The sequence below is a fragment of the Lygodium microphyllum genome, chromosome 21, assembly GCF_053477565.2.
Source record: "Lygodium microphyllum isolate KBCC chromosome 21, Lygodium_microphyllum_v1.1.10, whole genome shotgun sequence".
NCBI classification, from domain to species: Eukaryota; Viridiplantae; Streptophyta; class Polypodiopsida; order Schizaeales; family Lygodiaceae; genus Lygodium; species Lygodium microphyllum.
The window spans coordinates 117,962,224-117,985,989 of NC_141155.1; the positions used below are offsets into that span (position 1 = coordinate 117,962,224).

At 39.3% G+C, this 23,766-nt stretch overlaps 1 protein-coding gene across 1 annotated transcript; it reads left to right on the top strand.

Annotated features, from left to right (window-relative positions):
* The first annotated feature begins 19,358 nt into the window (after positions 1 to 19,358).
* LOC148018477 (uncharacterized) lies at positions 19,359 to 23,350 on the top strand. The gene is made up of 3 exons (XM_087661187.1): positions 19,359 to 20,210; positions 20,325 to 20,721; positions 21,390 to 23,350. The coding sequence occupies exons 1-3, from the start codon at positions 19,694 to 19,696 to the stop codon at positions 23,035 to 23,037; spliced, it is 2,562 nt and encodes an 853-aa protein (XP_087517313.1). The 5' UTR covers positions 19,359 to 19,693; the 3' UTR covers positions 23,038 to 23,350.
* Positions 23,351 to 23,766: the final 416 nt, after the last annotated feature.

The following is a 23,766-nucleotide window of genomic DNA, read 5'->3' on the forward strand; positions in this document are numbered from 1 at the left end:
TTTTTTCACCCCCATTTCATACATGTAGCGTTGATTTAAACTTGTAGGTTGACACATAATTTAGCATGGGGACCCCAAAGATTATTCCTTACTCTCATAACTTCTTTATTTAACTTTCATGGGACTTTCCTAATTGAATGTGTAGTAAATGGCATTTGTGTAATAATAAAATAATAAAGGGTTGCATGTACTATAAAATAATAAAGGGCATCTATGTAATATAAAAAAGTAACATTGCCTTAGTCATTCTAGTGCATAATGGAGGTGGTTAGAGAAATGGAGATCCCATGTATGCCCTATTCATGCTTATTTGCATTATGTGATGGACCAAGACATTCTTTGCAAGCTTGGTTTACCAAACAGTCTCACAACAAACAAGCTTCAAAAATATTTGCAAGGCTGATGCAATAAAACTCATCATGTGAAAGAGTGTCTTATTGTCATCACTTAGAATCTTACCATGCCATGGAGACGTGAGGATAAATGGGATTGCTCATTTGAGTAGGTTCTTCAAACATCATTATTATGTGCTAATTTGTAGTATGTTGTGCATGGTCCTGTGGGGGGGGGGGGGGGGGGGGGGGTGCGTAGGGGAGTGGGGGGATCAATCATAAATATGTAAGTGTGTCATGTGGGATCAACAAAAGGGATTGTTAAAATATCCTTTTTTGACAATTTTTATACCTAAAAGGGTATCATTAATAGGCATATTTATAGGTTGAATAGAAAAAGGGTATGTCTTCATCCTAAAGAATACATAGACAAGGGGTTTTTGAATTAGGCCTTGAACACACACTATTGTAAGGATTTACATACACTAAACCCAAGAGTGTAAGGCTTGAAGGAGTCCTTCTACTTTGAGAGATAGGACAAGGTATCCTATCTCTTTGATTTGTTCAAGGTATCTCTACATGATAAAATCACTTTGCAAAGGGAAACATGTGCTTCTTTTCTTGAAAATAAACATGTATGTTCCTTTAATCACATAATCCTCAACAATCCTTCAAAACTTTGAACAAAAAGGTGGAATTTATTTGAAACATAAGAGCTCATCTAAAATGACTTTTGAAAATCAAAATTGCATAAACGTAAGGCTTGCATTGTTGGTACTCCACTCAATGTATAAACTAGTCAAGCCCTCGGTATGTGCTAGATTAAGGATAGCACTCCCAAAAGTATCCCAACTTTTAGGCAATGTCACAAGTAAAAATTTAGCTTTGACTAAATCTTCAAAATCAATCTTTTGAGAAAAAAATTGGCTAAAGATAGTGTTAAACTCATTCAAATAGTTGGATACAGATGTCCCCTCTTCCATACAAACCAATAAACTAGAGATATAGCACTTTGCTTTTCATAGAGGTTTCATAGCTTTTCCCAAACTCCATATGCACCATCGTCAATGTATTTACATTAAAGCAAACTGAGTTTGAGAGAATCAATTTAATGGTAGAGTATGCAAGCTCATCCATGTCATTACAAACATATCTATTTATGTCTTCATGCTTTACACCCTCCAACTTAATGGACTCAACCTATCTTTTTCTTGGCATGATATTATATATCTATTTCTTTCAGTATGAGAAGTCAGTGCCATCCAACTTCTCTATTAAAGAAATACATTTTCTCAAGCAAATAATGAAGTTATAGCCACTACAATATGTACCATCAAGGTTGAATAAGTTATAGCGACTAAGGTATACAAGGAAGTTATATGGCTTACTCATCTAGCAAGAGATTTGGCTATTGCAATAGAGGTACCCCACTTTGCACAATGATAGTCAAATAGTCATCATGTTGGCATAGAATGGTATCTTCCATGCAAAGTTGAAGCACATTGAGGTGAAGTATCACATCATTAGGAAGGTGCTTGAGGAAAAGTAGATTGATCTTGTCAATATTCTTATGAATAACAACCATGTAAATCTTCTTGCAAAGATTTTACATTTCAAGCTTATTACACCTAAGAAGTAATGATGAGTGTTGGATAGTATCTTCATGGGTTATTCATCCTTAAAGGCACTTTGGTCTTTAATAAGCGGGAGATTGTTTGGGTAAAGGTGAATGGCCAAAGAGTAGATGGGCACCAGCTGTACTACTATACATTGTAGAACCATATAGAAGTGAAGAAAATGGAATGGATAGTCAATATTCTTTAGAATTGGGACATATCCAATCATCTAGGTGCCCTAAAATCCTTTTAGCTAAGTAGATGACAAATAGATAATGGGTCTCCAATGGGATAAAGGAATTTATAACCTATTTTATGAACAAGATTACCAATATCTTCATTGATGCTATGAAGAATGAAACCATAAGTGATGGAATCTTTCCATTCTTATCTAGGCCACAACTTTAACCTTTTCCTTAGATCCCATCACACTGTTACTTAGGCATTTAAAGACTCCTTATGTCCAACTTGCTAGTCAAGCACATTGTTGAAGATATTTATGGCCAATATTATCGTAGTTTTTATTGAGAGATTTATGGGAAACTTGAATGTTGGCAAGAAGCATTTCCTTTAATATTGAAGTGAATTCAATCTTAATAATGATGAGATGAGCATTACCTTGCACTAGATGAGAGCTAGGGGACACTCCCTATAGTTCTATTCAATTTAAAAGTTAGTCTAGTATGAATGCCTTTTGATCATAGGGATTTCTTAGCTCCCTCATCCCTTTACACAACCTTAATGGCACCAAGTACGAATGATTCGACCATCAAGTTGAATAGAAGGTTAAAGTGAGATTGGAATAATTATCCATAAGATTTGAAATTTGAGCTATCTGGGATAGGAACATACCATCTAAATGTATTTATTGTTATGGCTCTCTAGACTAAGGAAAGAACCCAAATTTTGGTATTAGAGGAGATGGCCTTTGTAATAAATGTAGGATTTAGATTAAATCCTTGCCCTAGTTGCTAATTGATTGCTAGGTTAATGATGGATGTTTTCTACACAAGTTAACTCAAAATTTCTACCAATTCATCTACTTGGAAGGAATTGTTATAAGGAAAGTCCTTTGGTTGCCTACAATGGTTTAGATTTGGATTATGGACCACATTTATAATATATTAGGTTAGTAAAATCTTATATAAGGACGATGTTTGCAATCTAGCCCTTGGATAAAAGTGGGCTCTAATTTTGCACATGGATACTTAGCAAGAGTTTCAATCCTCAAGTGTAAAAATGAACATTAAAGAAAAGGCTAAGTCTATTGTAGTGCATGCCAAGAATGAAGGTTCTCACTCAAAGCCAAAGTTGAAACTGGCTTCCTTAGCTTTGCTAATCTTAAAGGATACCCAGCTCAATATGTAATTAGGGTAAGGGGGCCAATTGTGTAATGGGTATCATAAAGCAAACAACTTAGGGCTAGTAATGAGACAAAAAAGAAGGGGGGAATATGCTTAGAATATTGCTTCATTGATTTGCTAGAAAGTATTACATTTCTAGCTCTCAAGTGTGCCAGTACCTCACAAAATTATATTTTGTAAGTTGCACAAAAGATTCTAAAAATAAAATTCAATATTGGACTTCTTCACTTTCTCTTCATATCCCCTCCATGCACATATTTTAAAGCATAAAGAAAACTGCAGAACGTGATATCCCTCCATAGATACATCTCTCTCAGGCTAATCTCTGTCTTCCTAGTTGGAGGAGGTGGGGTCAAGGTTAAGTTTGCAACCGTGTGGGTGCAATACCTTTCCTCCATTTTCTACACACCACAAGTCAAGCGACTTGAACATGGCCTAGCTCTAATACAACTTACTGATCTCTTTTTTTAAAAAGCATGATACGTATTATAGCTTAGGTCTTCAAGTTACATCACAATTTGATTCCTTGCAAAGTAATAAAATTGGTAATATTGATTGCGATACGGTGGCCCCTCATGGATAGTGTCACGTGATTAGGGAAAAGACAAGGATGTGATTAGATGAGATTAAAGGGCCTAGGCCACTTCTAATGACGTGCTGTCTCAGACTTTGGGTCGACATGGGTCAAGTTGTTAGCGCCTGTGGATGGAAAAGCCAATCCAATAGTTGTGTGTGTTTTGTCTCTTCCACTGACTGTAACGCAGACCAGGCCCAAAGCTTCTGTTATGCGATAGGATGGCAGGCGAGAGGCCAGTCGTGACATAACCTCGCGACGCACAAACAGAGGAAAAGGCTGTGCGAGTTTTCTTATATTGATGCCTCAGTTCGGCAATAAAAGAAAAAGAAGCTTCAGAGGGGAGGATGCAGCATCATCGTCGTCAGCAGGCATGATATATATATACATATATATCTATATATGCCTGATTTTGCATGGGGAGCAGATCAGAGGCCCCATCACAGCTGAATTAGAGAAGGGGCCCCGCCAATATGGCGCCTCCTTCATGGCCCATGGGCCAGCTCAACGCTACAAAAGATATTATACAATTATATATTAAAACTTTGTAAGGCTACAAAATACATATATATATATATATGAATTATTATATCACGATATATAAATACACCAGAGCAGCATCATCGTGTGGACGTAACAGCAGCAGCGACTCGCGAGTCGCAATAATTCAAACCAAAAAGGGCACCCCCAACGCCTTATGCAGAACAGGCCACGTCGACGTGCCACGCTTGACAGTCCATGTCAGATTCGTTTTGCGCTGGCCGACGGCACAGGATGACGTGGCAGACAGAATAGAACTGAGAGAGAGGAGAGCCTAGAGAGAGACAAGGGGCATGCATCTAAATTGGTGGGGGGGGGTTTCAGCCAGGCTGCTCAGGATCAAAGGCTATTTATAGAGAGTAGGGCGGGTAGGGCCATCGCGTCACTGTGAGCAGGGTCATATGACATAGAATGTGCACGGCCAGCCTCCTAGAAAGAGACCAGCCCAGCACAAAAATCACCCAATCATTTTCTCCTTTACTTTGTGACACTTTCCAACAAGTTGATTATTGTTCCACGTTCACATGGGCTCTCCAACATTGGTATGTCGCATAGGGCCTGGAGTCCTTGCTTCAAAATCCAACCGCTAGGCCCGTATAGGTTTACATACTACCTCCAGAGTCCACAACTCCATGGAGTAGAGGTTATATCATGTGTGCCTCTAGCACATTTTAACTACTTTAACTTGAGTCAATGAAGTACCCTCATTTTTATGAGGGTGCACCATGAGCTTGTCACGTTCACAAGACTTAATCAATTGGAGATTGGTCCATAAGACCTCTCCTTTTTGTGCAATTCTCTCTCTCCCTTTTTGCATTTTCTCTTTGGAACTTGCACTTGCATGTGGACATGCAAACCTAATGTCCTTAGCGCACTCATAAGTTTATATACTTGGGTGGCCCATGTTAAAGTCTCTAGCCCCTCATGTTCTATCAAGAACTAGTCTTGGTATAAGGAAGCTTAACCTTGACTTATTGTTCATTTACAAAGTATTATAAGTACAGTTTGCAAAGATACTATATAGTATATCCCACTTATTTCTTTTTTGTCTTTAATACAATTTCAAATTCCCTTTTACAAAATGGGGCACATTGGTGTTTTTTTTTGGGGGGGGGGGGGGGCAACTAGACTTGGTAAGGTGCCCTCCAACAATTCATGCTTATCTCTAAGGTCCAAATAAAAATGATTGAATCTCTAATGCTGCCCACACATGAAAATGCCTTAATAACATTGATTTGATTAGTAACAATATGAAGATTTTCCCTCCTTCATGATAAATTTAGAGGAGGCATATCTTTTGATAAGGAGTGGAAGTGTCTAATAGGGAGAACTAGCACTCCACGCTAGGATTCACACAAGCGCGAGTCATTACGGCACCTGTAAAGCAATGGTGTCTAATCTCCCCCTCTTTTCCCCACCCCCTTCCCCCCCCCCCTCTCTCTCTCCCCCCCTCTCTCTCTCTCTCTCTCTCTCTCTCTCTCTCTCTCTCTCTCTCTCTCTCTCTCTCTCTCTCTCTCTCTCTCTCTCTCTCTCTCAATGTCCAACCTCTCCCTCTCTTTCTAAACACCTTCCCTGTTAAGCATGTAAAAATTAGGGCAAATTTTAGCATAAAGGCTATTTTTCGAAGGTTTTCTTAGTGTCTTACACTTGAAAACTAAAACAATAGCCCATATATACAAAAGTTTACATATTTTGGCCTAAAATTCACCCAAAAACAACTCAAAAATATGGTTTTCTCTTAACATTCACTCAATTTTCTAAACTCTTAAACATTGATCAAATAGACATTTGCCCACTTATTTTCAAACTAAAAATCATCAAGCCCTTTATTTTTTACCCATGTTTTAAGTATACCCCAAACCCTAAACTTACTTCTTGCAACAATATGCAAACAACATACCAACCTCTCTCATTGTTTCCAAAATAACATAATGCATGTTTGTGAGAGAACATTGAAAATATTGATATTTCCTTTCAAACTATAAGCACATGAAGCTAACGAAAAATAAAATATCAAAGTACTATTGAGTAAAAGCTTATAAACACTTATAAGGTTGCCAAAGAGAAATTTTAGAGTGTGATAGATTTAGTATTTAAGAAATATAATTAGCTTATGCCAATGTAGATGCCAAAGAGTGCACGTGTTCAAATATGTAACTTGAGATTTATGTGGAAAGGAGGGAGATATAGGAAGGAGATCTAGAGTGAGTTTGATGTGAGTGCCAATGCATACACATGTACATTTAACTTTTTTTTGTGTGTGTAGAGAGAGAGAGAGAGAGAGAGAGATTCAATCAAAGCCACATGCCATGGGTGGTGAATTTAATGGAATCAATGCTTCATATGTGGCACACATGGGAGAGAGAGAGAGAGAACCATAAAAAAGAGGTAATTTAGAAAAGTTTGGAATGCATTTAGTGTGTGCCATGTAGGCTTGGGTTTTACTTTTGTTAAGTTTTGTAGATTCAAAAAGAAAAAATAGTAGAGATGTGGAAACTTATGGATATTCAACAGCTATTTGTAACGTTGTTGCACGTCATTAAGATTGAGATTGATGTAATAAAGTCATAGGCTTGGCAACAAGGGTGGGGTCTGCCAAAAGAGGGTTTAACAAAATGCATGTACCAAAACGGAAACACACAATCAATTTGTTTATCTTAATCTCATCCTCATGCAACTAAAGAAGCTACAATTGGAGGTTGTTTCTACAATTAAGTTAGCTTTTAGCCAACTTCTTATACTTTTTTTACTAGCCTATCTCTAAGTGGACATGGTTGCCTCTTGTGGAGTCTAGCCATATCTCAATCATGGTGTGGCTAGGTCATCTAAAAGGACCAACCATGCATCACAAGCTTTGTTGCCTTTTTTGTCTTTTCTAAAAGGACCAACCATGCATCACAAGCTTTGTTGCCTTTTTTGTCTTTTAAATCTAACACTTCTTTTGCTTTTGAAAGAAAAGTTATAAGAATATAATCTTAATCAAGGAGTCTATGTCAAAGCTATTAATATTTCATCTCGTCCTCAGGTAAGTTACTCATGAATATACGTGTGCATCACTTGGGTTCAAAATAAGGTATTTTTAAAATACCAATTTTATACATTTTTAACATATAGAAGGGTGTAATATAAAGGAATTATTTATAGATTGAATAGAAAAGGGTTATGTTTTATTTAGGAAAATTTCATAGATAAGGATATTTTTTAATAGGCCTTGAATGCAGGTGATGTACAGGATATACGTATAGTAACTTCCCTGAGATCTCGTCCATGAGAAGTATACTCACCAAACAAACCAACTTGCACGCAATCAAAACACACCAATCTTGAGATATCAGTTCAATTTGTATAAAATCAATGCATCATTCTAAAGAAAGGACATGTGAATGAACATCCTTTTGGTGAAAATTTGTTTGTTTTGAGTATGATTGATGTAGGATTGGGCTCTTAGAAGTCAATCGCTTCACATTTACATGGGCAACTCAATCACTTTGGGCTTACTTGCATCTCATGTATGCTCATAATTACAAACTACTCAAAGAAGTTTCCTATTTATGTAGTAGCTATCAACCTCTAAATTGTTAACCTTGATCTAGACTAAGGCAAAGTTTAATGGCTACATGCTTATTAATAATATTAAGCATTTCAATAATACAATAGTATTTTCCTACATAAAGGTAGTGGGGTGTTGCTATGGGGTACTCCCAGGTAATTCACTATATCTATACCCTCTATATCACGTGCGTTCAAGGCCTATATAAAAATATCATTATTTGTGAATTTCTCTTTAATAAAATGTAACCCTTTTCTATTCAATCTGTAAGTAATCCCTTTATATAGGACCCTTCTGCATGTAAAACATGTGTAAAAATGGTATTTTAAAATTCCCTTATGTTGAACCCACATGATAGATACATATATTTATGATTGACCTTCTTGGGGGGGGGGGGGGGGGGGGGGAACTTGAGAAAAACTCTAGATTTAGAAAGGATTTGCAAGTAATTCCTTGATAATAGATGTACTCTTTCTTTAACTAGTTAAAGATAAACAATCTTGTTTATGTACTTCTAGTCTTCTATTGCAACAACCTTATCGAGTCCAAACCAACCCTATAGAATTCTCTCCACCATATCCAAAACTAGGTGATAGAAGGCATCAACTTTCCATGGTCTCACTAAGTAATGAGAGGATTCGAGTTAGCTCTTAGAATGGAGAATTAAATAAATTAAAAATTGCTTGAAAAGTATGTTAGCTTTTACATAGAAAGCATTCAATTTGTTTCCTTGGAAAAATCTTGATTAAAGTTAGTTGAGACATGAGGCATACATTTCAAGGTAATTATTGAATTGACACTAGATTGTGTAAATACAACACAATCCATGTCAATGTAAAAGTTTTCTAAGTTGTTAAAATTTGGGAGCTATAGCTCACTTGCTAGGGTTGTAAGAGAGACCCGAAGACTCCTTAGTCTAATTAAGAAGGAATAAATTTAATAGGTTTAAGAAAGGAGAGGCATAAGGTTGGTTATAAAGAATGTATAGATGATGGGATAAAGGTCAAAGACCCTTCAAGCTCAAGGAGAGGGAAGATCCACCTTAAGTAGCTAGACAACTCTAAAGAGTGGTGAATACATAAGATTGAGAGTGCCTTTAAGGAAGCATTTAAGAAAGATATTGTAAGTCACTTTCAAAGTACCTAAAAGTCCCCAACCTTCCCTCCCCCCTCTTGCCTTGATAGTCAATAAGCTGGTGATTAGGTGCAAACCTCCCAAAATCCTAGAGATGAAATAGTAATATTCAATTATAAACCACCCCAAAGTATCTAACATTCCTCCGCCCCTCATCAATTAAGAAGTTGGTGATTGGTTGCAACCCCCCACTACTCTAATCAAGTAGCTGTATCCCTCAAAAGTGAACCTCTTCATAAAAGAAATAGAAAGGGGAGTAACTCCTTGGCCAATCACATGAGACTTGTAGGTAGGAACTAGGAAAGGCTTCCTTGCATTCTAAATATCTCCAAGTTACAAGCCATTTTGGAAAGTAAATCAAGGTCTATATAATTGGTTTATAAAAAGAAAGATGTCACATATGACTTCTTAATTAGCTAAAGATCTTATACTACTTGAAGCTTCACGATTATATGTAAAATTATTTATCACCTACATTTGAGGCCTTATCTTTAAAGAAGCCCTTATCTATGAGCCATTCATGACTATTCAAAGACATCCTCATTCTATTCCCGCAATGAAATCCCCTTTTAATTAGTAGAATCCTTATGCTTTAAACAATGCGTAAAATTTTGAAGGATTCCTTAAATCAAGGGAGCATGAACTTAATGAAATGTCAATCAAACAATGTAAACCTTAATTGTGAGGTAATGGATTTGAAAAAACACAAGCTCTATAAAACTCAGGGGACGTAGGTGAGAGGGCTAAATAATGCATGAACTTTTGACCAATTGTGCGCCACCATAATGGAATGAGAATAACCACCACTATATGCAACTATTTCATCATCCTCACATCATTCCCATTGATATCGTGCATTGCCTTGAAAGTTTTGTAGGAAAGAATCATGTGGTCATCAAGGTGTTGAGGGCTAGAGCACCCTAAATAGGCAAAGCATTATATGGACAATCATAACAAAGAGACAGAAGGAGAAGGAAGGCATGGTGATCATTGTTCATTCTATTTCTCGTGCATTTATACATGATGAGGTAGGTTCAATGGGGCAAAACCACAAAGCTCATGATGTTTCAAATCCAACACATTGCAATTAAGGTTCACATTGAATACAAATGACATTGGACATTACAGGTTATAGAATAACATATTAACCGCATTTAGCACAATGATTGGATAATATTTTGTTTCAATTCTCTCTTTGAATCATGTTTTATGTGTGGAAGAGCATGTGTCTCTTTCAGAATCAACTTAATTACATCTTATAATAGTTGGAGTGAACTTTCAACCTTTAACGCTCAATCATTACACGTTAGATATAAATTTATAAATGATACCACAATGATCCTTGATCATGTGACTTGGAGAGTTTTGGATAATGGGGATATTAATGAACCTATTCCTATGTAGAGGTCAATTGGGAAATTTTCCTTCTTGATCTCATCCATGTCATAGGTCAATAAACACTCATGTGGGACCTATCTTCTGAAATTGAGTCAAGTAATTGCCTCATCTTTTGTATCAATATACCAAACCATTTTTTGGGAGAAACCAACAAACCTATTCTAATAATAATAAGGTACATTGGACATTGTTGCCTCTCAAGAGCATGTCTTGTCCTCATCAAATATCTAGCAAAATCACGATGAGGAATTGTCTTGTCTTTTGTGTAATCCATTCTAGATCCTTGAAGACAATATTTGGGTGTATAAGAAACCAACCTTTGATTTATGTCATTATGAAGGGTTGTGGATGGTAGAATTCATGATTATGAAATGACAAGTGGAACATGTAATGGTGATATAACTTCATCAAGACTATTGGGCCTAGGCTATATTATACAAGATTCGAGTTTCTGAATGATATTCATGATGTGCTTGATGATTGATTCCAAATCCTAAAAATTTGGATTAGAAATTGATACATAGGGATTTTTAGATGCAAGGATTGATTAGTCATCTTTCATACCTATGTGTTATTACTTGAGTTATTTGATTGTTTTAAATAATATTAGGTACATATACATGAGGGGTGCCTTTATAACAGTTTTAAGTGGCAATAATATGCACATCTTACTAATAGCAACTACTTAAGCAATCTAAGACCCATTGAGAAGAAATAAAGTTTGTAAAATAGAATCTCATACATGAGTGAAAAATGAGGACATACACAATGCTTGAAGCATTAAGCATCAAAAGACTTAAGGAATTAGAGTAGGTGACAACATTGCTTCAAAAATGTACAGACAACGTTAATGTAGAAGATCATGTGGCACACAATATATAAGTACATTGTATAAGGTGTTATTTGGGGTGTAAGAGAAGCAAATGCCACTGACCTCTTCATTCCTAGACACATTGAGCTTTGTTAACAAATGCCTTCATCAAGCTATTTGTCTAATCTCCTAACTAGAAGTTGGCTTTTATTCCATACCCCATTTTAAACACATGTAATTGATTTTGATCATCATGGTGCATGGTTTATAAAGAGATATATTTTGTTACTAGAAAAGGACTTTGCGCGAAATTTTTAGAAGTCCTAAATTTTGATTATAGGAAAATTAATGAAATTTTACATTATAGGAGCTTGAACATATATAAGTTTCCTCTTCCTTTTCTTCTTATAACAATCTACTTCATTTATATATCAATTATGCAATATGAGGTTCATGGTGTAGTTTCTTTCTCCAATTTCTTTACTTTCTCTGAATCCTTATCAACTTCACATATTTTGGCTCTTTTTGCACTTACATATTTATGAGCGACACCCCCTCCCCCCTGGTGTGACTGGAGTATTTGCCCAACAAGCATAGCAAACATTAAAAGAGAAAAACATATATGAAAAATCAATCCTTTATCCCATAGATCATGCCATAAGCCCCATATGGTAAGGCCATTTGAAAGCTTAATTTGCATATGAAAAATGAAGTTTGAAGAAAACTATCAGAATAGTCGATAGATCTCTCCATGTACCAAGTCTTGAACAACAAAGTTATTAATGTAACCAAGAAGCAATAAATAATTTTCTCATTAGGAAGAAGACTTTGTAAATCCGCATTGTAAGGCAAGTCTATTCATCTTCTAGATTAGGGTCCATTCAAATAAGGCCTCATATCTCCGTACTTTGACAAGTTAACTAATTAGAAAGCTTGAAACACATGCCATCACCACTCAATGTTTCTACACAAGTTGTATACTAGCATTTAATGATCTCTATTTGATTTGAGAAAAAGAGGTTTAAAAATAGCAATGCAATTCAATACAAGAATTTTACAAATAAAACATTTATTCCAAAAATCATGCCTTTTCTTGATTTGTCCACTTTACTACCATCTCTACTTTAAAGAAGGAAAATAATTGAAGGAGATGTAGACACTAGTGGTTGTAGATTAAAATTAGAACTATAAATTGGTATAGCTCATAAAGACGAGAGATATCATGTACATTGTTGGTGGAATACCCCTCACAACATCACCAATCAAACTATTAAGAGTGAAGGTGTCACTTTTAGAGTTTCTTAATGTTAACAATCATACTACTACAAGAGAGAGATCAACCTAACCCATGTAAGTGGATTGAAGTGCAAGTAGTGGCCAACACCATAGAAGCAAGAAACAATTTAGAAAAATATAGGCTTCTAAGGAGTAGAAGGTCTAGATCTAAATGAGACCCAATAGTTTATGTGTTGCACTTTCTACTAGTGTGTGGAGCATAATAAAGATGAACAACCATTAAATTCTTTCCTAAATAAGTGCCTTCATTTGAGATAGATATTTTGATCTCTTATATGAATATAAAATCAAATTTTCATATTAGTCTTTCAAGCCCACCACAATTAACTAAAACAAGCAATGAATCATACAAATAGCATTTGAGAAGTAATTATAAGAGCAATCTTAGGCTTCAGATGGATAAACTTTACAAAGTCAATATTATAGAAAAAAAAGAAGTTTATCTATGCAAAATTGGACATCGAGATATAGTTTACAAGCCCCCCTTCCCCCTCTCTCTCTCTCTCTCTCTCTCTCTCTCTCAAACTAATCTAGTTGGTTTACATACATGAGAATGTGAAGGGATAAAGAATGCTACCACAAATGCAAAATATGCAAAAGAAGGCAAATGGATCTAAAGATGATGGAAAGATTGGGGGTAATTTACAATTTGGACAAGTGATGTGCTCATTTTGTAGGGGTAAGACGATGCCATATCTAAGTATGAAGACCTCTCAATGATGATGATGATGATGCGTCTTTCACATGAGCCATAGTCTAGCAATGCCATGATCTCAATCGTGATGGTGTGTTGAATATTTCAGGGTTGTCCTTGTAACAAATCCTATTTTCATGTGCATTTAAGGGCTATTTAGATAACCCCTTTACCTGCATGTTATGAGATAATGAAATGACCCCGCTTTCTTATGCAACTTATGGGTTATTCTCAAAGTGTATCAAAAAAGTCATGTAAGTGTAATCTTCTAATTTTACCCAAATTTTATTTTTAAAAATACCCCTCCTAGTGAGCTCATGTGATACAATCAACTTTTTGGAGGTGCAATCCTCAAGGATGACTATTAATAGGGGAGTAATCATAGATGAACCTAATTATGTAGGTGTAGGTGGGGATGGAGATTGTGAATGAGGAGGATTCAAATGGGTCCTCAAGTGGGTGAAGAGAGAGCAAGAGATGTTCATCACTTAACAATGGTGCATAGGAGTTGATGCTTCATGTAGTATGGTGGATGATCTCTTGCTCTTTCCAAAGCATGGATGTGGGATAAGACGATCTTGATGATGCATAATCAAAGAAACTAAGAGAGTGTTGCTGTAGTAGAGTGATCAAAGGAAATGATTTCTTTGTTGCAAGGTTGAATACAAGGGTGGATTCTTCAATGGTGTTTGGGGTCATGCAACATCTTTAATGATCACTCCAACACATCATTCATCAAGATCTACTGTGAAAGACCACCACCATCTTATCCCTAGTCAGCATATATTGGATACTATTAGGCATGCCTTGGCATGACAAAAGCAACCTTCATATATGGTTCAAGTGAGCAAGAAAGCTTACTAATTTGAATGATGGTGTGCACATACAAGGCAATGAAACCATGCAAAATACAACTTATTTACTATATCGAATAATATGTACTCATTGTTATGATAATTATGGATGGATCCAATTTCATGTTAAATGATGTTATACAAGTTAGAACAAATGGATTTATGTAATCTTTTGGATCAACTCACTTGATATGTTTTCTCACCATATTCCATGTGAGATTCTTAATTTAGACCTTAGTTATTCAAGGTTCCTTGGACTTTTAGTTTAACCTTAATTATGTATATACCATATGGTCACAAATTCTCATCGTCCTTTTAAGACATAAAATGCATCATGATGTAGTATATTACATCACGTTCTACGAATATGATTCTTTTTGGAGTTGCTATTGGGGATTGCTTAGGAAAATGAGGATAAATTAGCAAAAAGAAAGCCTTTCAATAATCTTATTAACGTCATTCTTTTGTGTTCCCATCAGAAAGAAGTCCTCACATTGTTTTCTCATGTGTTTGGACTTTGGTGTAGGAGAAACATTGTATATCTTGATGATTGGTACCATAATAGTCATGAACTAATGGAAAATTTAACAAAACCCCACAATTTCTTAATTATGAATATATGGGTGAATGTTATGCCAATTAAGGCCAAGAGTTTAGAAGACTAGATAAAATGTTGTTTAAAAACCTTATTTTTCAGTATTTTAGGATAGAAATGTCTAATTTTGCATATATGGTCTTATTTTCGAGTTTTTGAGCCTTAAAAACTAGTTTCCATATCCAAGGAAACATCAAAATATATCCTTTGGCCAAAATTCACCCCTAATTTTTATATTGTCCGCCAGTAGTTGCAACCCTCTTTTCTTGCACATCAATATGTAAGTATTGAGACTATGATTACATTGCAAATATAGGCTTCTGATTCATCTACATAAATAGAGTTTCTACAAGTATATAATGATGATTTACTTAACAAGCAACATAAAATCAATGCAAGTTGTGCTTCAAATTATACATGAAAGTGCACTTTCGAACTATAGACCATCACCATCAATGGGTTGACCTTTGACCTGGATGCCATCACCATAATAAATCCTTTTCATCATCATCTGAGAAGGAAGTATCCCCGATTAAGACTGTATCTTATACATAAATTTAACAAATATAACTATATTTTGAGAAATTTGAAGAGGATTTATTTCCTTCTTCCAAAGAATTGAAAATGATTTTTGTGAAGGTGAACAAGTTCTAGGTTGAAGCAAACCCACCTTTTCCCGAACCCTGATCTCATCTTCTTCACTTACCCCACACACATACATAGATGTGCACATGCACACACACACACACACACACACACACACACTCTCTCTCTCTCTCTCTCTCTCTCTCTCTCTCTCTCTCTCTCTCTCTCTCTCTCTTTCTCTCTCTAATAAATCCAAGTATAATAATAGAAATGGAGAAGTTGGAGATGCTACTTCTAGCTTGATGCCCTTTACTCTTCCACATACATATAGACACATGTAGACACACATAGAGTCTCTCTCTCTCTGTCTCTCTCTCTCTCTCTCTCTCTCTCTCTCTCTCATATTAGTGCAAGAGGTAGCCGACAAGGTAGCCCTCTTACTCACTCACTCACTCACACACACACACACACACACACACACACACACTCTCTCTCTCTCTCTCTCTCTCTCTCTCTCTCTCTCTCTCTCTCTCTCTCTCTCTCTCTCTCCATTGATCAAAGTATGGTAATGGGAATGGAGATTGGGAGCATCGAGGGCGAGTGCCAGCTTAGTGTTGCACAAGAAGCCTTACCTCCAACTTAGAACATCATTTACATCTTTGAATAAAGTGGACTCTTGGAGATATAGAGTCAACAAAAGAAGGAAAAGTGTTTTCTATCACTTAGAATAGTACTCGAGAAGTTCAATCATAAATATATGAATGTATCATGTGGGTTCAACATGAGAGATTTTAAAATACAATTTTTATGCATTTTTACATACAAAAGGGCCCCATATAAAGGGGTTACTTACGGATTCGATAAAAATGAGTTATGTTTTATTAAGAGAAAATTCACAGATAAGGATATTTACAAATAGGTCTTGAACACATGTGATATAGAGGGTATACATATAGTGAAAAGGCAACTTTTTTAGCTCTCTCACCTCTCTCCTTAGCTCCATCTTTGCTTTTAGTATCACCTATGGCATGCCCATGTCCTTCCATATGATAGCTCAAAGCCCTTTGTGAAGCCTTCATAGACATCTAATCTCTCTCTCTCATGTCCTTCCATGTGATAGCTCAAAGCCCTCTGTGAAGCCTTCATAGACATCTAATCTCTCTCTCTCATGTCCTTCCATGTGATAGCTCAAAGCCCTCTGTGAAGCCTTCACAGACATCTAATATATATATATATATATATATATCTCTCTCTCTTAAGAGGAGGTGAGTGAAGTTTAAATTATACATTTGTACTTAATTATAATTTTCAATACAATTACATTGTATGCCTATGTTATCTTAGTTTTAGAATGTATTTTTGTACTCGATGAAATTGATTTGTCATTTTATTCTGGATCTTAATCGAGCTTGAAAAAGGGGACATTATGAGTGAGGTGATACATGGCAACTTTACTTCACTAAGCATGTATTGCTCGGAATGATTAGCTCACTAGAGAAATGCCTACCAAAACAAGGCAACGAATGAGCTAGAAGAAGGTAAAGTCTTCAAGCTTCTTGGAATTCCAATGGGCTTTGGAGTCTCATTGAAACAAAGATGGGAATGGGTGCTGGGAATGGGTGCTGAATAAAGTCAAAAAGAAGCTTGACTATCTCAATGGACTCTAGTGCTCATTTGTTGGTAGAATGGTGGTACTGAAGCATATCCTTATCCCCTCCACAATCTATTTCTTAGCTTGCTGAAGACCTTCAAAAGCTAGAATAAAAAAGCTAGAGACTCTTGCAAGAAATTTTTTATGGTCAGGAAGCAATGAAAATTTTAAAATTCCAAAGGTAGCATGGGAAGACTGCACTCTACCAAAGGAAATGGGAGGACTAGGACTCCCAAACTTGGACAAGATTGCCAATAAGCTAGCAGCAAAATGGATTCCAAGAACATTCCAATATGAAAATGAAGACTTGTCTATCCTCATCAAGGCCAGCTGTTGGAATTTCTCTCTCTCAACCTACCCAAGATTGAGGGAGATGGATCCATTGATAGTTGCTTTCAGTCAAGCTAAAGGAAAAGTAAAAGGGTGTTCAGATCTGATGAGAAGCATTTGGACCTCATGGTTTACTTTTAAAGATCATCTTGGCATTTCTTCAATCAACAACTTCACTCTTCCATGGAGTGCCTTTGACTCAATCTAGCTCAGCATATTCCATGGACTAGTGGAGGAGGAACAAACCCCGAGTGCATACAAAATGTTCAAGAAAGGAATCCAACAATGGTCAGACATCTGGGATTACAAGAAAACTGATTGGAAAGATCCAAATACTCTAATGATTCAGTATAACTTGACTGAAGAAGAAATCACCCTACTGATGCAGAGAAGAAACAAATGGGGACCCCACATCTGCCGTGCAATTCAGATGAACAAAGAGTTTAATGTTAGAGGGATATATTGGTTAAATAATAAATCACTACTACCTATTCAAGAGAGGAAGGAATCACCCAACAAATTGGTCAAAAAGCTAAATAGGAGATGGCACATCAATTGGAATCATCACTAGTGGAACTACAGATTTGTCATGATCTGGATTCCCAGCATCCCACCAAAAAAATCCATCCTTCTGTGGTTGATTCAGTTGAAAGCTGTTTGGACAGCCTCCAGGGCCAAAAAATTAGGATTAGGCACATGTTTATGCCCTTGATGCCAAAAAGAAGAGGAAACCATTCTCCATCTTTTCTTCTCGTGCCAAGATAATTGGAATGTTGTTAATCTGTTGCAAAAAATGATAGCTCCCTTCCATCCCTCATCCCTAACATGGAAAGAAATAATATTGGGCGAAACATATGGAGTGCATCCAGTCATTTGGAACTCGCTGCGCAATTTATTTTTGTGGTAGATTTGGGTCTCTAGAAATAAAAAATTGTTTGAATAGTGAATGTGGATCCAATGTACAATTTTAAGGAAGAATTTTTGTTTCTGGTCAAGAGTTAAAGAAAGCAATTAGCCAAGGACTGCAGCAAACATCCCTCAGCCAAGAAGAAAAAGAAGGACCCGTATGAAGGACTTGGCATTGAGATGAGGAAGTTCTTCATCCATGAAGAAAGGAGAAGGAAAATGGAGCACAAAAAAACATGGTTCCTTGAAATGTTTCAAAAATCCATTGCTAATATGCTTGATGTAATGGAAAAACAAGTTTGAACATGTAAAGACAAGCCAAGTTATTGTAAATAGCTACTAGTTAGCTAAGTCTAGGTGGGACTCCTACTCAAGCCCACATTTTGTAATACTTTTACCTTTACTTTATTTTTAATACAACTTCTTGTTTTCACAAAAAAAAAAGGCGACCAAGCAAGGTTAGTCCTTTACCAATGACTTAGTAGTAGCCCAATTGGTTAGAGTGTGAATGAGCTATGGGAAGCTAGAGGTTCTAGAATTGGGCGGTTCAAACCCACAATATTGGGAAGCTATGTGGTGCCTCACCTTTGGGGGAAAGGTGGGTGTTATCTCCATCAGTAGATATGGCCGAAAGGCACAAAATCACATTACCAAGGCTAGTTCTTTAAAAAGTGGTCTAAGTATATTAAACAAGAAACCAGGTTACAAAATCAAGGATAGCAGATCGTTTGAGCATGGTTTGTTGATTGACGTGAACATTCCCTCTAATGTGCATTCTTATAAACATGAACAAACTAGGGAAACGGAAGAACGTGACGGGGCCCGTTGGCCTACCGTGAATGGAACGCCTGGGAGTAAAATTGTTGAAGCCCTTACGGAAGGTTGAAAGCGCCAGGCAGTAAAAAAACCACGCAAACCGGTCTCTTTTTGCCAAAGGATGACGTCTAATCTTACTACTGTCGTGAAAATTCTCATTCCTGGTGTTTATTAGCATGCCGGTACAGCGTGAACACGACAGACAGGGCTGATAGCGCCAACGTGGCACGACACGTAGGAATGCAGCCGTGTTGTCTTCTGTTGAGAGCACCCTTCAAAAATGCTCCGTGGAAGACTCAGCCTCTAGTTTGTCGTCGTCTACCGTCTCACCCACGCCGCCCCCCCGCGGTCTCTCTCTCTGTCTCTCTCTCTCTCTCCCCACCCCCTTCCCCCCTGTGGCGCGTGGAGAGAGCAGGGTTTGAGCAGGTTAGCTTCATGTTTGCCTACTCTCTCTCTCTCTCTCTGGTCGATTCCCATCCTCCCCTCTCGTATGCTTTTATCTCAATCTTCTGAGCTTCTAATCTGTGGCTGCACACACTATATCCCCTCTCCTGTAATGACGCCCTCCATGCAGTAGTAGTACCACAGCTCCTCTCGCCATGCTTCCTCAGTGACCTAAGCTCGCTATCCCCAAGGTCTTAGAAAGAATGCATGACGCCCCTGGCCATTACGCCAGCTGCAACAGCAGCAGAATGCTGGAAATCGCATGCTTGCTCAATCAAGGCGAATCTGCTCGTAATTCTTTCCATCTAATTCCCGACGTCCATCCGGGATCATTTCTAGCTCCTGCTTCAGCTCTCCATGAGTACCGTCAAAGTAATCCTCTTAGCAAGAAAACCCTAACATCTGATCATCTTCAGAAGGATCACTCCCTAGAACTTGTCAAGGTAGAAACCTCAGAGGCGCTAGCTGGGGATCAGCAGTCGGCTATGACCATCTCCAATATAACGTCTGCGTCAGGGGAGGTAAGCGGCTCGTCGGGAGAGAGAGGGACGACGATAACGGGCGGGGGAGGGGGCGGGATCGTAAGCCAGCAGCTGCATCAGCATCAGCAAGGGCAGCAGATGCTGCAGAGGGCGGCAGGCGCGGCGGGGATTCCTCCCCTCAACAGTAACGGGCTTACTGTGGCTGTGAAGCGGAAGAGAAACCTTCCGGGAACGCCTGGTAATGAACTCAACTACGAGGCAGGATTACCGCATGTGATTATGATAATTACGCACGGTCAATTGAGGTGGAGTAACAAGATCAGTTCTGTTAACGTGTTGTATCGTTATGCAGATCCGGATGCTGAGGTGATAGCCTTGTCGCCAAAGACGCTCATGGCTACCAATCGGTTCGTGTGCGAGATATGCAGCAAGGGCTTCCAGCGGGACCAGAACCTGCAGCTGCACAGGAGGGGCCACAACCTGCCATGGAAGCTGAGGCAGAGGACGAGCAAGGAGGTGAGGAAGCGGGTGTACATATGCCCGGAGCCGAGCTGCGTCCATCACGACCCCTCGAGGGCCCTGGGGGACCTCACGGGCATCAAGAAGCACTTCTGTCGGAAGCACGGCGAGAAGAAGTGGAAGTGCGACAAGTGCTCGAAGCGCTACGCCGTGCAGTCCGACTGGAAGGCACACTCCAAGACCTGTGGCACGCGCGAGTACAGATGCGACTGCGGAACCCTCTTCTCAAGGTAGCACTAATCTCTCAGTCGCACACTCTCACACTATTACTCATTCATCCTCACTGATCAGTCAGGCGAGGGCGCATACAGAGTGGTAGTCAACCTCACTCACACACTACTAGTCATCGTCACTGATCACCGTCAGGTGCTGCTGCTCGGTATCTAATTGCTATATCCGCATCCAATATAGCGATATTGAGCCCATCCAGGCCAAGCCTCTGCATCCATCTTCTCGCGGCCATACATTCTGACCTCGCGTGTCTGACTTAGGTTACACTCATTAGGTCACGGATGAGTCTGCCAATGATGATCATTCTCTATGCCGTAATTTGCTTCTAGGTTCTCTCTCTCTCTCTCTCTCTCCCGCCGCGCGACCGATGTAGCTACTTGTGAGCTTGTACGTTCCGGCTTTCTTGTGATATCGTAAGCTTTCCTGCTTTTGCGCCGTTCTAGGCAGAGGCACAGGTTAGCTGCACGATGGACGTGAATTCCGCATGCACCTCGAAGCTCTCGCATCCTCATCTTTTGTCAAAGTCTAACTCAATCATCTCCCTGTCGACTGACGCCTAATTTCTTCTAATTCAACACTTATCTTTAGACACTATCCAATGTCCATGATTAAATAGGTGTATTATTGTGACTAACTCGATGTACTGTTGTTTTGTTGCCTGGCGCAGAAGGGACAGCTTCATCACACACAGGGCTTTTTGCGACGCGTTGGCGGAGGAGAGCGCAAGAGTCAGCAGCGGGTCAGGCCCTCACGAGGGTCTTGGTAGCGCGTTAGCACTGCAGCAGGCTGCTGCAGTAGCGGCAGCAGCCGCGGCCGGCCATGGCGGCGGTCCACTCAGTATGTCTTCGGCCTCGGCCCAGCAGCTAGCAGCAGCTGCATCGAGCTGCCATAATTTGTCCGGATCTGCGCCCGCATCTCGCCCGAGACTCTCTCACTGGCTGGGCTCTGGGCCGGCTGGCCACCACGGCCATCATCATGATGTATACTTGACCACTCAAGATCTGGGAGCCGGGGCCGCCATGGACCACTCTCTGAACGCAGGGCATGCCAGGAGCACCGTAGCTGGCATGTTCGCTTCTCAGCAGCTGGCATCGACCGATTACGATGGGCCCAAGCCCTCGGCTTTAATGCAGGCTGGGGGATTCAACGCCCTGATTAGTGATCTTCATAGCAATAATATGGCAGCCTCTCATAATTACGGCAACTTGCTGAACATTCCCGGAGGAGGAAATATGGCTGACATGATGACGAACTCCTTATCAGGCCTCCCATCTCATCACTCTGATTTCGGTTCTTTGGCGAACTGGCAGCCTGTCGACAGAGGTGGCTCTAATTCAGGCTCGTCGACTGTGTCAAGCTGCCTGCCAGCTGCTTCCAGCACCTCGGCCTCAGCTCCTCTCATCGGTTGGCTCAGCGGCACCTCTCATTCCAGCCTACATAATATCAACATGAGTAGCAGCAGCAGCAGCAGCAGCAGCAGCACTGGACTGATGCCTTCGGTCTCTTCATTATACAACCAATCCCACTCTAATTCCTCCTCGGCTCAGATGTCCGCCACCGCTCTTCTGCAGAAGGCAGCTCAAATGGGGGCTACGGCCAGCAACGCGTCTCTGATCAAAGGCCTCGGGAATATAGCTGGCCCTGAGACATTGTTATCCTCATGGCAGAGCTCTCATTCTAGCGGATTAAACCAGCCCGAGAGAGCTGCCGGAGTTCATCATTATTATCAAGGCGGCAGCGATACAGTGTCCAACATGATGCAAAGCTATGCATTCATGAGAGACACGGTATCCAATTCGGATATGGCTGGCAAGGCTGGACTAAATCCTCCTGGCATGCAGGATAAGGCAGCAGTCTCTGATCAGTTGATGCAGAGCTCCACTCCACAGTATTCCTCGTCCAACTCCAGCCAGTTGTTCTTAGGGGGAGGCCGGATGGCTAACCATGGTATTACTGCTTTAGCGAGCCCTAACACGAATCATCATGACCGCTTCCGGCAGCTCAACAGTACGGCATCGACAATCAGTTTTCCCAAGGTGGAGGCCGATCAAGCAGCTCATCATGAGAAGCTGACACGGGACTTCTTAGGGGTGAGGGGAGTAAACAGCCAGCTGCTGGGATCTCCTAGTCACACCAGCGCCTCCATTAATCCTCCTCACAATCATGCCTCCTCCTCCACCACCAGCTCGTCGTCCATCTGCAATATCAGCAGCAATAATATCGACCTCTACATCAGCAATGCCAAGGAAAGCATAAGGTCCCTGCAAGGGTTAGGCAGCCTTAATTCTCATCCGAAAGCCTGGGATGACCTATAGTTTGAAAAAACAACCTAATGGTGTCCTCGACCCTCTGCTTCATCTTGTCATCTTCCCTGAGTTAGCAGCTGCTGCCACTCCCATCCAACACACCACCTCAGAGTAACTCACTAGCTTCAATACTGTTGCGGCTTTGTCTCATCTTTCTTTCAGCCTCCTCCCCCGAAATTTGCATGTACATTTGAACCACGATTTTCAACACTAGACTGAAATGATGACACTGATTGTAAATTTGAGTCTCCGGTTGCCAGATGATATATCGAGGACCTTTCTTTCTACAAGATGCAGTAAACATGCATGGCTTTTGTAACTCCATACTTGTCGATTGCGTAATGTGCGTTCATGTTTGCCTCCAGGTTATTGATTGTTTGCAATGCAACCAAGGCCTTTTGACTCTTAGAGAGCTCAGTAGCATGCTTTATTGCAAGGTAGACTGCACATAAATTCGAAGCAATTGCGTTTTCTTTAAAAGATTTCACGAGAAGACGAAAAAGTATATAACAAAAATAAAAGTCACGTCAGAGGGAAACGGGGATTTAGGATTACAAATGTACATCCATAATCTGTGAGGTTGAAGATGATTAAGCAATATCCAAATGGGAAATGGTTTCAGTATCTTTGCCACACATACAACATCGACCACTTTGAATACCAAAATTTGTGTGTTTTCATTTGTCCAAAGGGCCCTCAACAATATATGGAAACATAAGAGGCAAGAGGTCTTCGATC